General features: G+C 41.4%; 1 protein-coding gene across 8 annotated transcripts in view; it reads left to right on the forward strand.

Annotated features, from left to right (window-relative positions):
* nfic (nuclear factor I/C) overlaps nucleotides 1-17,693 on the forward strand; it is a 737,693-nt gene that overhangs the window by 497,777 nt on the left and 222,223 nt on the right. For all 8 annotated transcript variants that reach the window (XM_078555863.1, XM_078555858.1, XM_078555862.1 and 5 more), the window contains exon 3: nucleotides 13,757-13,828. In XM_078555863.1, the coding sequence (XP_078411989.1) occupies nucleotides 13,757-13,828 (72 nt within the window). The remainder of the gene's footprint in view (nucleotides 1-13,756; nucleotides 13,829-17,693) is intronic.

The following is a 17,693-nucleotide window of genomic DNA, read 5'->3' on the forward strand; positions in this document are numbered from 1 at the left end:
TCCCATTCTTCTAATGGAAGAGTGTAAACCCAGTTTACTCAGCCTCTCATTATAAGACAACCCTCTTATCCCAGGAACCAATCCAGTGAACCTTTCCTATGCCACCTCCTTCCTTAGATATGAGGACCAAAACAGCACACGGTACTCCATGTCTCACTGAAGTCCTATACAATTGTAGCAAGACTTCCTTGTTCTTGTAATCCCATCCCTTAGTGATAAAGGCCAACATGCTATCTGCCTCCCTAATTACTTGCTTGCACACTGACTTCCTATATTCCTTGTCCAAGTACACCCAAGTCTCTCTGAACATTAATATTTAAAAGTTTAATTCCTTTTAAAAATATTCTACGTTTCTACTCTTATCACCAAAGTGAATATCCTCACATTTGCCCATTTTATACTCCATTTGCCACCTTGCTGCATAGTCGTTTAACCTTTGCAGCCTATCTGTGTCCTCCTCATAGTTCCTCATTCCCACCTAACTTAGTGTCCGAGGTCAGAGGATTGCAGGTTTGAATCATGCACAAAGATGAGCTAAGACTTTTGTGAATCACTGAAAGGAGCCATGCATTGTCAGAGATGCTGTCGTTTGAATGAGACATTCTTCCAAGGTGTTGTCCTACTGGAATAATGTTTGGAAATAACAAGAAATTCCTTAACTCAACATTTTAAACATCAGAACCAACCTGTTTGGCTCCTACTAGAAGCTCTGTACTTTAGGTTTGGATTCCTTTGACTATAGTAGTTTACAGCGCAGAAGGTAGTCATGCAGCCCATTCTACCCTTGTCAGCTGTTTGCTGGAATATTCCAAAACTAATAACACTGCTCTGAGATCTCCCCATAGCCCTCTTGACTTGTATGTTTACTGACTATTCCCAAAGTAGACGATAAGATCTTTAGATATTCCCTGAAGCAACGCATTCTATTCTCCAATAACTCTGCATAGAGAAATTTCTTTTAACCTCACCTCACCTCACGCTTTTAAACATTGGAAAGGCCAAAATCATCATTTTTGGCTCACGTCACAAACTCCATTCCTTTGTCAATGAGCCCATCTCCTTCCCTGCCCATTGGTCCCAGGTTGAACTAAAATGTTTGCAATCTTGGTATCCCATTCGACCCCAAGCTAAGCTTTTGATCCCATGTCATCTCAATCACAAACATGCTCAACACTCCCATCTCAGTAGCATCACCTGACACTCAGTCCATCTGCTGTTGAAACCCTCATCCATGTCTTTCGTCAACTGCCAGCTCAACTATCCCAATGCTCTACTGGTTGACCACCCATCCTTTGCCCTCCATATACTTTAAATCCATAAATAAATATATGATTCTTTATTAAGTTTTCTCATTTTCTATAGTACAATGGAAATAGTCCTATTTTCTCAAGTGTCTCCTCATCAGTATAGTTTTTTTGCTTCTGATATCAAGCTGGTGAATCTTTGTTATATGCATTCTATGACTTTGAAGGCCTTCCTATAATGAAGTGTCCAAAACTGCACAGTATTCTAAGTGTGGCCTAACCATTCCCTTGTACGCTTATCAACATCCTTATACTTTTGTACCCTATGCCTTGTTTTTCAAATCCAAAATGCTGTTAGGCTGCACTGTCCCATCCAATCAGTTATGTATTTGAGTCCCATGGCTTGCCGTTCATCCACATCCTTCAGTGTTTTTTCACTGAGTGTATAACAGGCATTTCTAGATATTTTCAACCCAAACTGTATTGCGCTGGATTTTTACCATGAGCTTCAGGACACTGACATCAGGACCAAATGAGGTGGCCTGACCATCTTATTAAGAATGATGGGAGGGTTCTCAATATTGCTGGCCCAATCAGAGGGCCAGCAGCTCTGGAGCCTCAGCAACCCCTCCAGGAGAGGAGGGTACTGCTGAGACAGACTGGACACCAGGAGGATACCTCAACATGGAGGTGCCCACACTGGGCTGCACATTATACACCAGTAAGTCAAGTGAGTTTGGAGGACAAACTCCTCCAATAGATTGATCACAGCCACAACTGTAGCCTTTTATCAGCACGGTCTCCTTTAGGCGGCATGGAGCCTCTGGCTCTTATGGCACTGCGGCTTGCCACAGGAAGGCTGTCTTCATTGAACTGGTGGCCTCCGCATGAGGCGCCGGGGGTGGGGGGGCGCTCTGCCGCTGGCAAAATGGTGCAGAAGCCTCAAAAGTCGCCTCTAATTGTTAAGCCAAGGCAAATTGGCCGCCCACCTGCGGGCAGCCAACCTACTTCCTGGGAGCTCCCCAGCAGGAATAATGCATTGGTGGACTGTCCTGATGAGGCTGCCTGCTATTTTCCCGGCCTCCCAACTCCAAGCCCACCACCACAGGGCCAAAGGATTTCAATCCATTATCTCGTACTTTCCTCATTAAATTGCGTTTGCCATCTGGCTATTTTATCTCCAAGTATTTTACATCACTTTCCCAGAATGACTCCATTGGTGTACAACCTCAGTTTCCTGTTTCACCCTGAGCTCAGCTTCAAACTATATATCGTCGCCACCATAAAAACCACATATTTCTACTTTCATTTTTTGCTTCTGTTCCAACTCATCCCCACTGTTACTGAAACCCTTGTTATTGTCAGACTTGATTATTCCAATAGTTTACTTTGTTCTTCTCATGAGCTCTGCAAATTACAACACATACAAAATGCCACTTGCTACATCCAATGCTGCACTAAGTCTATTTCCCCATCACCCTGTCCTCATCAATATTCATTGATTCCCTAACCCCAAAGATTGATTTGAAAATTCTTGTTTCTGTATGTGCTCTCTGCTCTTCCTATTCTGATCTCTTTTAAAAAAAAAAATATATCAGGATATGGGCGTCCCTAGCAAGGTTTAGCAACCATTTATTATCCATCTCAGTTGCCCCTGAGGAATTGGTCCTGCATCTTGTTCTTGAATCACTGCAGTCCGTGTTTTGAAGAAACTTGTACAGGAAGTTCCAGAATTTTGATTTATCAGAAATGAAGAAATGTTGTGTCACCTCTCCTCCTGTTCCATCATTGGTCTCTCAGTCCTCAACCGTGTTGACCCCATGCTCTCCAAATCCCTTTGTCCCACTACCTCTTATCCTTTTCTTCATAAAACTCCTCAAACTTACCTTATTGATCATGCTTTTGATCAGTTTAATCCTCCGACCACTTCTTGTAGTCAGGTTATTATTGCTTTGATGAAGCACTTCAGGGTATTATCACATTAAAGATATTAATTAAAAGCAAAATGTTGTCAATGCCAGAGTGTTATTCAGAGAAGAGCAGAAAAGCCCATGAATGCCTTAGCAACATTCTTCCGTCATCACTTCAGGGAGAAAAAAAAACAGACTAATTGTTCACTTCATGAGTTTTGGTGGGATGGCACTGAAGTAGAATGGTTGTGATGGTAATTCTCCACATTAAAGTTATTGTATCTGAAAAGTAATTCACTGTGTGACTGCTTTCAGACTCTTCAATGACGTGGAACCATACTGTACAATTGTGAAGATTTATTTTGATTTATGTATAAAACACTCGATACCCATAGGCGCTAGTATGATACACAATATATGGCCCATATGACATAGTGTTACATTGACCACTGCTTTATTAATAATATTTGACAGTTTATGTTTAGAATTCTTTAAAATGTACTTTCCAATTCACTGCAGCTAGCATAAAGCTGAGTTCTATACTATGTCTGCTGTTAAACAGCAATCAGGTTGAATCCACACATTAAATTACACTATATATTTTGCAAATCTTGACGGATCCAAAGTCAAAACCACTTCACATAAACACAAACCGTGTAGCACAACTGCCCTAATAGTCAGGAAATTCTCTCAAACACACTTCAAGAATTATAAATCCAGTGTAAACAGTGCGGCTAATGATGTAACAATCCATTCCACACACAAGGTAACATCCTGAGTGGAATTACATTTGTAAAAGTCATTGACAATTTGAAAAAAATTAAAACAGCTGCACACAGTAGTGACCGCACAACTGTAACCATAGCAGCCGATGTCTGATAACTGCCACTGAGCTCTGTATGGCGCCAAAGACGTGAACAAAGCATGCCGACACTACACAGCTGACATAACATTAAAGCAAAACTCTCATGCTGGCTCACACCTCTGTGAGCATCCTGTCCATCCTGTCACCATGGAGAGGCATTCCCTTGTAATACTCTAGTTGTTCAATAGAACAAAGACAACTGTGCCAGATCAAGGTTATACTAAAAGGTAAGTTTAGTCTAATATTTTAAAAGAAATTGAAGGGCGTACATTGTATATATAGACTATCGTTCAGGAACGGCTGTATACAATATTTATTCCATGAGTGAAAGGGACTGCTTAACTCACAAATAACTAATTCATGATTTATGAAGTCAGCTTGAATAACATAATAAAGAGCATAATCGCCATCTTATGTGTTATCCAGTGGATGGCTTAATTGGTTGACAGGTTCCAGTATTAAATCTCAGCAGATACATAACTTTCATTAAGTATTATGTTATAGTGCTCAATTATGATATAAATTTTAGAAAAACTGTTCGGAAGGTCACATTTATAGAAAAAAAAGCCCTTGGACTGAGTTTAAAGACTGTTCTCACAATGGCTCCAGGCTACCAGACAGTAGTCTAGATTTCAGTCATCTTTCTCCTACCTCCTGAGAAGACCAGGATGCATTCCTCAGAATATACATTAAAAATTCAATGAGTGTTCCAAAAGAGTAAACAGAAACTCATTGACTTGATGGTGTTTCCTCCAAACACAAAGACACTAATAGATAAGCCACTGTAAAGTGTTAATAGCCTTGACCCTTTTGATTACGACAGGCTGTAAGGAGACTTCGGATAACTGGAATGAAATTACCACTTGTCCTATATGGAAAGTGACTCAGCGTTGTTGTACACATCACATGATCATGGTGGCTATCTTGCCTTACCTGCAAAAAGTGTTGGAAAAGGGCAGGAAAATAGGCAGATCCACAGTGAGCCATCTTGAAAAGGCTTCAGCCTCAGGACAGACAGGGAAAGGCATCTAAAGAACAGCTTCTTGTCTGATGTCAAGTAACCAAGCAGCTAAAAGTGCCACATCTGCAGAACAGAAGTAAGGAACCTTCTTTCTTCCCTATAAACCCTAATCCCACCCAAGCTCACCTGTTAAAGCAACCAACAGCAATTCTACAGTGGAAGCCATTGCAGCTGTAGAGACAACTCTACAACCTCAAGACCTTCACTTCAGACAACATAGCCCTTTGACTCTGAAACATATCAGGCCTGCACTGAATATGGACTAATCTTTATTTATTTTTAAAAGTATTATTTTTCTTCATTTGTAACTATTCTTTGTGTGTATGTGTGTTGTTACTTCATCCTATCTTAGGGTAACTTCCAGAGAAATAGAGTGAAATAAACTAACCTTTTCTCTTTTAAATGAAAAGGCTTTGCTGCTGGGTTATTTCAAACTGGATTTCTCACTTCACGGATAAGAAATATACACAAACTTTCAAATACAGTAAACTGTAAATGATGTTGAAGGGCGATCCTGAGCAACTCTGGACCTCAAAGGCCTGACTGTGAAATGCACCATTTCGGCAGGGGTGACAACAGTCGGGGCTGACAGGCAGCAGCAAGGGCACTGACAGAGTGGCTCTGGTGGGAGGGTGAATGCCATCATCCTGAAAGAGACTTGTGAGCAAAGTTGGAGCTCATGGAATAAAAGGGACAGTAGCAACATGGATATGAAGTTTGCTGATTGAAAGGAAACAGATTCAGATTAATGGTTGTTTTTCCAGTCTGGAGCAAGGTTTATAGTGGAGTTCTCCAAGGATCAGTGTTAAGACCCCTGTTCCTCCTGATATATATTAATGACTTAGAAGACCTTGGTGTAGAGGGCACATTTTAAAATTTGCTGATGATACAAAAATTGCAAATACTGTGAACCTTGTGGAAGATAGTGTAGAACTTTAAAAAGGACATAGGTTCATGGAATGAGCAGACAAGTGGAAGATGAAATTTAATGCAGTAAAGTGTGAAGTGATTCCTTTTTGTAGGAAGAATATGGAGGGACAATATAAAATAAAGCGTACAATTCTGAAAGAGGACAGGAATCTGGGTGTATATGTGCATAAATCATTGAAGATAGCAGGACAGGTTGAGAAAGTGGGTAATAAAGCATTCAGCAACCTGGATTTAATGAAGAGGAACATAGAGTACAAAAGCAAGGAAGTTATGTTAAACTTGCGTGAAACACTGGTTCAGCCTCAGCTGGAGTATTGCGTCCAGTTCTGGGCATCACATTTCCGGAAGGATGTGAAGGTATTAGAGAGGGTGCAGAAAAGATTTACAAGAATGGTACAGGGATGAGGAACTTCAGTTAAATAGATAGATTGGAGAAGCTGGGACTGTTCTCCTTGGAGAAGAGAAGTTTGAGAAAAGATTTGTTAGAGGAGTTTAATATTATGCGAGATCTGGACAGAGTAGATAGGAATAAACTGTTCCTACTGGTGAAAGGATCAAGGACCAGAGGCACAGATTGAAGGCAATTGGCAAAAGAAGCAACAGTGACATGAGGAAAACTTTTTCACACAGCGAGTGGTTACGATCTGGAATGCATTGCTTTAGAGTGTGGCAGAGGTGGGTTCAGTCGAGGCATTCAAGAGAGAATTGGATTATTATCTGAAAAGGAAGATAGTGCAAGGCTACAGGGAGAAGGTAGGGAATGGGTCCAGGTGAACTGTTCCTTCAGAGAGCCAGCACAGATACAGTCGGGCCAAATGGCCTTTGTGATTCTATGGGTGGAATTTTATAGCCTCGTTGCAGCCATTTTTAAAAAAAAGCTAGACGTTCAAAAGTCCATTGACTTCAGCGGGTCTGTAAAATCCCGCCGGTGTAAAATTCAGCCCTATAATTCTACGGACAGGTTTGTACTCCATGAAACCACTGCCGCTCTCTAGCATCTCAGCAATCCTAATAATATGCTGGAGGACAGAATCCTGGATTGCTGTGACATCCCTTTGCACACTGGGTCATGATGTTAGCAGTCTGTGTTTGCATGGCCAAAAGCTGACTTTGTATGACAGCAAAGTCTGAGGCATTCCATTGGAGCATTAAAACCTGGGCGGCTTCTGCTCATTCCATTGGAGCATTAAAACCTGGGCGGCTTCTGCTCGTTCCATTGGAGCATTAAAACCTGGGCGGCTTCTGCTCGTTCCATTGGAGCATTAAAACCTGGGCGGCTTCTGCTCGTTCCATTGGAGCATTAAAACCTGGGCGGCTTCTGCTCGTTCCATTGGAGCATTAAAACCTGGGCGGCTTCTGCTCGTTCCATTGGAGCATTAAAACCTGGGCGGCTTCTGCTCATTCTGCACTGAAAGCTGCATCGTCAGACATTTGACGTTCCATCATGATTGTGTGCACATTTGTGCCTGCAGAGTTGGCCACCACATTCATATTGGAAAGGATGGACTTCAAGCTCTGTGCTAAGTGTGCTCCTTGACGGCGAACTTCAGTTTCTTGCAGACTTCTCAATGGACCAAGCATTTTGTTTGCAGAGCAATCAGCCTTCTCCTGTAGGCTCTTCCACTGGAGTGCTCACCTGAGATCTTCGAGGCAGAACTTGTGTACAACCTCGCCCTCTGACACATTGGCACCTGCCCTGGTTGCAGGATACTTCTGTCTGGTATCTCATCATGTGCAGGTCCCATCCCTAGGTTATCCTCTAAATTATGCATAGTGTCAGTTGGTGACTGCGAGTTTGAAATCGAGTGATAGTGCATCTTCATCATCACCACCTTCTTGCCGTTCCTCCTCTGCCCAGCCAGTTTGCATTTTTTTTTATATCAGGAAAGAAAAAGGCACAAATGGAAGATTGAGGTATGGGAAGGGGAAAAGTAAGAGATGCATGCATACAACATCTGCAGTTTGTAAACCAGAAGGGATTGTGGGTTGAATGGAATGTGGGATATCAGAAGGAGGATAAGGTACGAGGATACTGTCATCTTTCTTGAATTCACCCCTGCCCTTGGCTAAGGCCTCAGCAATAACCCAATAATGGCCAGCATTTTGTCCTCCATATGGGTCAGGATATGCAAGGGCACCTGTACCCCTCCAGTTAGGCCCTGTTGCCTCTGATTGTATACCATGTTGTCCTGTAAGAGAGAGGGCAAGTGTTTTGGTGAGTGTGGTGCTGTTTATTTGGGTGATGTGGCTGTCACGGTTAAATAACTGGAAATGTGTGCAAGATGTTGGTTGTGAGCCTGAGGCTTTCAGCAGTGTCAAGTGAAGCATATGAATGTCAGGCATGAATCCTGTTTGATAGAGATTTTTGGTAGGTAAGCGATGGAGGAATGGTGAATTGAGCAGTGTGTGAGGCAAATTAGTTCATTTGGTAGGAGGCAGCATTTGAAGATGCATTCACTGGCTTTGAGCACTTGGGTGAGGCCATTGAACATCTTGTGGCACAATGTCCAGACCCTCGGGGCTTGACTCCAGGCATTGGTCTCCAAGGTTATCTGTTCCTGCTGCCTTCTGAGTTTGCGTGTGGACAGCCTCCTGTGGATACAAGACATCCCTCCGCCTAGCCACCTCCTCCATGGAGGCTTTCTAATGCAGCGTCCAAAAATCTTGGGGCCCACTCTCCCTCATCTTGTGCTGTTGTTCCATGTATTTCCAGCCACAATGTACTTCCCCTTTAAGATACGCAGGTTAGCTTTAAGTGGTGCTAGCCACTCACAATAATGACTCCCTGCTCCAGCATCTGGCCAGTCAACGGCATGGTTAGCCACTGAACAAGCAGGCAGCATGAGGTTGGCATTGCTGCCTGTATTGCAGTCACCAGACTCAGGATATTCATGCACCTTGATCACTACACACCTGTCTTGGGGCACTATCAAATCTAGCCTCCATTAAGTTAATACGCGTACAAACACTTTAGACAAACTTCTATTGCTTAAATAAACACTGACTTAAACATAGATAAGATATGTTACTTTAGGCAAACGTTTTTATTTTTCTCCACCTTCCACATCATTTGCGTTTACTTTATTTCACACTTTTCAGACAATGGAGCAAAAATTTCACTGGCTGCTTTGCATAGCGATACTGTAATTGTGTGGCTGAATATCTCGTGAATATTTCCATTCGGGTTGCTATATATTTATGATTTTTCTCATAATACATTCTAGAAAAATATTTGATGAATTTATTTAGTGTTTTTACATGAGGAGAAACCAGAGACTCGCACTCCATGGGCAGGATTTTACAGTCGGTGTGCGAGGACGGGCCCGACACACCAACGCGCGATAACGTCAGGCGTGTGTCCTGACATCATTGCGCTGCCTCGCGATGTTTTGTTCACTGGAGTCGGCTGCCTGCCCGCTGACATTTAAATGGCCTATTAAGGCCATTAAGGAAGTGATTAATGTAATTGTTATCGCTGCCCGTCCAGCCTTAAGGTTGGGGGGCAGGCGAAAAGGCCAGTCGGCCTTCATTTCTTTTAGGAAACCTCATCCGCGAGCGGTATGAGGTTTCCTAAAGCTTTTATTAATTAGATTTTAAAATTTTCCTAAATATAAAACATGTCCCATCTCACGTGACACAGTCACATGAGGGGACATGTTTAAATAAATTTTTAATTCATGTATTTAATAATTTCAATAATGATTCAATCTCCATGAGGCAGCTCCGCACCTCAGGGAGATTGAAGCGCTCTTTTGCGCGCATGTGCGATAGAGCGCTGGCCCCGACTCTCTCTCCTGCCCCTGCCTACACAGATAGTGCTGAGCGCTAACGGCTCACCTCTTACACTGGGAGGGCCTTAATTGGCCCGCCCGCGTAAAATGGCGGCGCGGAGCTGACCACTCCCTCCAAACCCACCAGCTGCCTGAAAAAGTCAGGTCCATGAGATTGTTCACCATGTTACTACACAGAGAGGAACCAGAACAATTCTTCCCCAAATATTCAAAAGGTTCTGTGAAGGCAAAAATCAAGAGTTGCCCCATCTTTTTAAAGCCATTATTGTTCCAATTTTCTTAGCAATAGGATTCCTGGGCACCAAAGCTCACAGCTTCAAAAATTCTTCTTTTTAACCTTCAGATTCCATTATGTGGCATATCAACTAATATTCTGAACTAAGCATGTGAATAAATGAGCACTATCATAAAATTATTATAATTATCATAAAAAGTGAGCTTTTAACTAGTCACCTGTCAACAGTCTGAGTACCTTTTATTGTTGTCACGGACCGACCAGTGTTACTGCACCAGTTTTGTTTCACTGCTTCTGTACTCTACCCGTATTTTGTGTAACACAGTATAACAGAACAGCACAAAAATAATTATTAGGTAGGGATGTTATTTGACTCATCCAAGCCTTTATAGTATTGAAATCGTTGAATCTGGACTATATTTGGATGATTTGTTGACTGGCACATCTGTACACAGTCTTCATTAACAGGCCTGCCATTAGCTGTTCCTCTTTAGAGCATTTCAGACATTTTCTCTTCCAAGTTTAAGACTTCCCCTCTTTCAGTTCTTTCTATATTTTATATTTCTCCCTCTCAAAAGGCAGACAGCTATATTTCGATAATCACTGGAAGGAATAGAGCAATAGCCTTTCCTCAACTACTTTTCACTCTGGTCAAGTGCCTCAGTTGACCCTCCTCACTGGTACTGCTGAAATCATCCTTTAGCACAATGGAGAATCACAGAAGCTAACCCACACCCTTTCACTCCGTGAGATTGTGCAGTAGGAATCCAACACACCCCACCACTGATATTCTTTAGTGTAGCTGGTAATGCTTAGAGCCTTTATTCTAAGCCATTTCCACCTAGCTTTATGGTGGTAAATTAGTATAACTTAACCGAAGTTATCACTCAGTGCCTTAACTTAAACTTAACCTGTGGTAAGTTACCATGCAGCAATGTGAACTGCAACTTTCAGTTAATCTGCACCACCACATCATTAATAAAATCCCCTTCCGAGCTCCTGGATAATATTTTTACATTGATTTACATTTTTGAGTTTGTACATTTTATTTTACCCTTCCTTCAAAATAATATGATTCAAAGAAAAACCACTGCAAGTGAGAAAATATTTTGTACTATTTAATTTAGTTATATAATGTCAACAGTCTGCTCACGTCACAAAAACCAGAACCACATAACAATGTGTGTTTTTTCCATTATGCCAGAGGTCTTAAAAAGTTTTCACACAAGATCATGAGCTAAGTTTGGATGAAGATGATGTTCAGCCCTTTTGAACTCATCATCCCAACCCTAGCGTCTTATCATCACAGCATGTAGCCATCTTGAATTAGTCCAATATCCTGGTTGAAATCATTATTCTGGAAGCTATTAGATCAGTTACGGTCCCTCAAGTAAAACAAAATTAATTTTATGTATAATGTTCCATTCTTCAACTGAAACTTCTGAGGCCATGTGTAACTAACATGACTTGAAATGCTCCTTGGGTTATATGCAGCTAACATAACCCAAGGAGCATTTCAGTGCTCTCTATAACTAACATAACCCATATGACCCAAAGAACAACAGTTTACTTTGTAGTCAACATTTGGTCGTCTTGTGGTCTCTTATGGACTGAGCTCAATGAGCAATAAGACATTTCAGAAAACGCTGTGAAGAAGTTAAACTCCTTTCTTTTACAATAGTTTTGATCTTTTTGTTTCTCTTGGCTGTTAGATTTCTTGCATGTATTCCAAATCATCATTACATGATGTTCCTTTCTAATTCCACACCTGATTGAGCTATTTCCTATTTAACAAACAATACGTAGTAGGAAAGAAAGCGATAGGCTTTCATGGGTAATTTGAAGAATTGGCAGCATGTACCACTAATGTATGTTGTTGACATTAGTCCAGTTTGTTTTCTTATTTATAGTTATTGTCTGAAATGTGTCAAAAATAAAGTTCCTTTTTGCAATCAGTGCCATGGAGAAACTGTGTGAAGAAATATGTGGAAAGCATGGATATTTTAGTTAATAAATCATCAAACCAGAAACTAAGTGTGCTATGTGCTATTGTCTAGGGTTATCTGCACCTCCTTTATCATTGACTTGTTTCACCTTAATTTAAATTTCTAGCCTATTCCAGCTATAAAATATGTTGCTTGATTGCATAAATATCACATTATGTCACATTACCATGTCTACAAGAATGTTGGTCTGATTCCTGGACTCTGTGACCATAACTCTAACCTGTTAAACATTGTAGGGCATGAAATTGCTTTGTTCTCTGCAGGATCACCTTTTAGCATCAGGCACATCAATGGGGCATTCATATTCCATAAGTTTAGCATCTGAGAAAAGCTGAAACGGCTTTACATTGACGCTAAGCCTGGAATAAGAATCAAGTTTGGTGGCCCAAACTGGCTTTGAAGTGGAGTGAAATTTCCTCCTCCGGGAAGTCTCATTTCACATTGGCCTGGTATTTGGCTACAATTACTCAGAAGAGGAACAGAATGTATACATTTTCCAAAACAAGCAGATTATGAGAGTTTTCCTCTATGTTGTATACTATACAGAAGTCTTTTTTCATTTAGAGATCTATATAAAGAGTTTGGTGAAAGTTATATGATTGTAGGGTCCCAAGCAATGTTCTTTGTAAGCTGTGCAGGCACACAGCAGTGCAGCAACCCGAAAATTCCCAAACAGACTGTGCACAAGTTGGTCCCTTTAAGTTACTGCATATGCACGGCCATGCAAATAAATCAGCCATGTATTGCAAAAAAATTAAAGGGAATGTTACTCCCAGAATGCACTGTTGATTGAAGACAAAGGAAATAGAAATGGGGCAAAATGTAAAATGGGCTATTGATTCGCTCTCCATGTTACGCTACCACACAAAGTCAAAATCTTCCCTCCCAGGAGTTTTAATGAGTCAGTGGAACTGGTTATGTATGAACTGCATGTTTCTGTGTCGCTGTTTTTTTCAAGTATGCACAATCAATCAATGTTTACTAAATTCAGAATTGCATTAATTCTGGAGGCGTTAAGAACATAAGAGATAGGAGCAGAAGCAGGCCTCATGTTCCATCGAGCCATTCAACAAGATCATCGCTGAACTTCTACAATAACTCAATTGTCCCATCATAAAGCTTCATTCCGTTTCTGCCCCAAATCTACTGATCAATGTCTTGAATATATTCAAGAGCATTTTGCCTCACGATCTTGTGTGAAAATTTCAATCTTTTTAAGACCTCTGGCGTACTGGAAAAGACACACATTGTTAAGTAAAAATTTAGTTTTGTGATATGAGCAAAATGTTGACATTAAATAATTGGTAATAGTATGAAGTATTTTCTCACTTGCAGTGGTTTTTTTATCCAATCATACATACTGAGTGTCCACAGCCCTCTGGGCTAGAGGACTCCAAAGAATTTCTCCTCATCTCCATCCTAAACGCCTGACCCCTTATCCTGAGTTAATGATCCTGACTGTAGACTCTCTAGCCAGTAGAAAATAGCCTCTCAGCAATCTAATTAGATTGATAAAGTAAGTGACTTTTTCTCAGTAGCTCATGGATGCTGAAGTGAAATTTACCCAGACATTGTGCAGCCATCCTGGAACACTCTACTACACAGTGAAAGGTGGGAGGTTAGGGACCAGCTGGTGATATAGCATGAATTTCATATCACTTCAAAATTAATTTTATAAGCTAATTATGATTGTAGCTTTCTCATGTGTTATTTTAACTGTTCTTCCTTTCATCCATACCTTCTTTTCCTTTCAGAACCAGAGCAGGGTGGCAGCCCAAGGCCTGCTATTGGCTCTGAAGCTGATGACAACAAGACAGGAACAATTGGTGAGTATTGAGTTTGGTAACATACATGTATGATCGTAGTACTTACCTCACTCTGTCAGTGTTGCTGATGTATACAGTGGTATTTCCTTCCCTTTCAGTGCTACTAATGTGTACAGTGGCACTTCCATCCCTCTGTCAGTGTCGCTGATGTATACAGTGGTACTTCCCCCTCTCTCAATGTTAATCTTTGTTTGATCTCCCCAGTTGGTCAGTTATACTGAACTCATTGAGTTTGTTATTTTGTTCCGTCACTATGTACCATTTGGGTTAAGCTTCAGACTTCATTCACCTGGATAATACCAATATATGGTAGGTGAAAAAGCAGTATTACCAGTGCATATGTCAACTTTTGTATAATGTTCTGCTGTCTGCCGTCTGAATGCTAGATAAATTGTTACTGTGATGAAACAGCTGATAGAACAGTTGGCTTTTTACCCGCACTATAGAGTAAACTTGGTAAACTTTAAAATTAAACTTTAAAACTGTTCATTTTTCACTCACTGCAGTTATACTGCAACAAGTGCAAAATATTATTTTGGCAATTTCAGTCTCATGGAGGTGATCCCACACCAATGTTGAATGGAGGATAGCTCACCTTCAGTTAAAACTTCTGCAGCAAAACAGGCTAGGCAGCAAATCTGTAATCATGCATTACAGCCTGAAGGTTAGGTGAGCAAAACTGCCTGATAAGAAGCCGGTCGTTTAACAGAAAATTCTGGGTACTTGTCTTTGTTGTTAAAGCATAAGGGGCAAAGAAGTTGATGCTATCCATAATTCTGAAAAGATATAGAAGCCCCATTGCAGCCTGGATTAGCACAAATCTGCATTGAGAGCTGTCTAATCCCACATTTCATAATCAGGTGTCTTAAGGATCTACCATTCTGCAATTGTGGAAATGATCCCTGCTCAACAAGGAACTTTGTGCCCATCAGCTTCTCTTATTATTTTCCCCCAATTTTGCATATAATAATTGTATGTAAATCCAATGAGTGTCTTAAGCATGCTTATAACAATACTTGGTGTGATGATTCAAAATAAACAATCGTGTTGTTTCCTTTGATATGCAGCTATCTGATACCCAAGCATTTCACACCTGAAACAAATGGCCTGTTGTGAAAATCATTGGTGTTATGTATCACCTCTAATCTCATCCTTTTAATCAGCTGGCTTTGCAACATTTTTGGAGTTCAGTTTATAGGTAAATGTTCAGAGGTGTGAAATGTGTAAGGATAAACAAATTAGAGAGCACTGGGGATTAGAAGATTGGTGTCAATTGACATCATTTTAATTCAGAGCATCAGGTACAAAAACAAAATACAGTGACTGCCAGAAATCTGAAATAAATACCAGCGACGCCGGAAATACTCACCAGTTTATGTAGCATCTATGGAGAGAGGAAACCAAAGTTAATGTTTCAGGCCATTGAACTTTCATCAAAAAGAGAAAATATTGGTTACATACTGTTCAGTCTTTAAATGCTACTTAAACACCTAACAGTTTCACCAAGATGCTAGATTGTCTGGGATAGAGTGGGATTTGGTGATTGGATAATCATTTCCATGCAGCGACACAAGATATTCCCTTAAATGGGCTGTATTTCCACCCTTTCACAGCTGGGTTGAGTGGGGCTGGGGAAATCTCTTGCTCAAACTCAATTTAAACAGGTTCAAAACTGATACTCCACAGCCACTTTTACAGGACACTGTGTTTGCTCTGATTTATTAGCATGGCAGTGGCATTAATGCTGCTAAATCCAACATTTATCCTAGTAGCGGAATTGTAGGCTGATCAAAAAAAACTGGATATACAACTATGTGGCCAGGAGAAGAAAGGTGGATTTAGTAGCATAAATCTAGGGACTGGCTGATGGATACTGGTCTCCGAGAACCCAAAATAAAATGAATATAAAAGATACTTGTGGCAGGATTTTTCGGTTGGTGGGCGGGCGTGATCAGCAGGCCCGGGAGCAGCGGGGAAAGGACTGCCACCCTCCATCAACCCCCGACCATGCTTTCACGCTCGCTGGCCAATTAATGGCCATCTAGCGTGAAGTGTGCACTGAAATGCGGCAGGGGTGGGGGCGGGAGGAGGGTGGGCGTTGACATAAGCGCGGGCGAGTGCTGAATGAAACCTCCCTGAAGGCAGACAGCTGCCTCTGGGAGCTGAAGACTTCAAACAATTAAATAAAGATTTTAAAATCCAGAAAAAAATGTCCATACAGCAGAAACAGTCTCCTGAACATATACGTGATGAAAATTCTGCCCATACTTGTTTAAAAATTTACTAACGGAAACCTCATCCCACCCTTGGATGAGGTTTCATCAAAAATGCAACGTCTGCCTGGCAGATTCGCCCGTCCGCCAACTGTGAGGTTGGACGGACCACGAAAAATCGGGGACCATTGGAATTTTAATTGTTGGTGGGCGTGCTTCCAACACACCCGCCAACCGAAATATCACGAGCGCGGGATGACGCTGGGGCGCTCGCCTGACGTCATCTCTTGCGATTTAGCAACCGATCAGGTCGGGCGTGTGCCCACACGCTGAGCTAAACATTCTGCCCCTGGGAGTAAAGGGAATGTGTGGAGCTGAATCTTCATGTGTTAAAAGATAATATAAATGAAATAGGATCTTTTTACATTTTTTCCACTAAATGACTGTTCCTTTGTCTCTGAGTGCAGTGTTTATTTTGAGAATTTGCCCCAATTTAGGTGAATTCCTAATGTAAATTTGGTTCGAGCCTGGCTGATCAGCCAGAAACTGGACCGCAACAAACGATCGTTCCAGGCGTTGCTGGAATGGAACCATCACCCACCTCTTACAAAGTCTTCAGTGCAGGACTGAGGGTTGACGCCTTTTGGATGAGGCATTAAACCAAGGCCCCATCTGTCCTCTCAGGTAGATGCAAAAGACCTCATGGCACAGTTCAGTGAGGAGCAGGGGGAATTTTCTTGGTGTCCTGGCCCTTATTAGTCTCTCATCCAACACTGCTAAAACAAATTATCTGGTCATTTATCTGACTGCTGTCTGTGAGACTTTGCTTTGTGAAAATTGGCGGCTGCATTTCCCGACATTGCACCAGTGACTCCAATTAATATGTAGCTTTATGAAATGCTTTGAGGTGGTAAAAGGTGCCTTTTAACTGCAGTTTCTTTCTTTTAATCATGTTAAACAGCGGATGCACACAAGGGAACACTGGGAAGTAAACATTCCTACATCACAATCCTATTTGAGGATCTGGTGTAGATGCAGCCCAGGTGTGCAAGGTCATATCAGGTGTACGAGCCAACCCCCCTCAGTGATTATGTGGCCCACCGTCCACCTTGGAGCCTAGTCCAAGATTGAAGCCTGGACCTTAAAGAGCTGACCTTTTTTTAAAAATTGAAGCATTTCCCTTTGTAGAGAGGCTCAAAAGACATGTCGAGCTTTCTTCTGGGTGATGAGTGGACAGGGGCGTTGGTGAATTACCCAGAAACTCTTGGCCAAAAGCTCTTCAACTCCACTTTCTGGTCTTTGCAGGTAAGAGCACTCAAAATGTGCCTCCAGCCTGCTAAAAGCATTTTAGTTCTGAGACCTCCTTCTGACTACATAAACATTTGTGGGCTTGGGTGGGGGTGGGGTGGGGGGGGAGATTGAGTGTGGGTTTTTAGGGACTTGATTTTTTGAGTTGACTACGGCATTGGTGTGGGTAGTGAAACTTTAATAGCATTTTGGCTGTCGCACACAACTTGGTTTTGAATTATTAACTTGTTGGTACAGAATATTTTCACTCATTTGATAATTAATTATTTTTAGTGTGAATTCGAACATCTTAAATGCAAAGTTAATGATGGCAAGAGATAATGTGTGAAATATTCCATTCGGTT

The sequence above is a fragment of the Cetorhinus maximus genome, chromosome 13 (assembly GCF_964194155.1).
Source record: "Cetorhinus maximus chromosome 13, sCetMax3.hap1.1, whole genome shotgun sequence".
Lineage (NCBI taxonomy): Eukaryota > Metazoa > Chordata > Chondrichthyes > Lamniformes > Cetorhinidae > Cetorhinus > Cetorhinus maximus.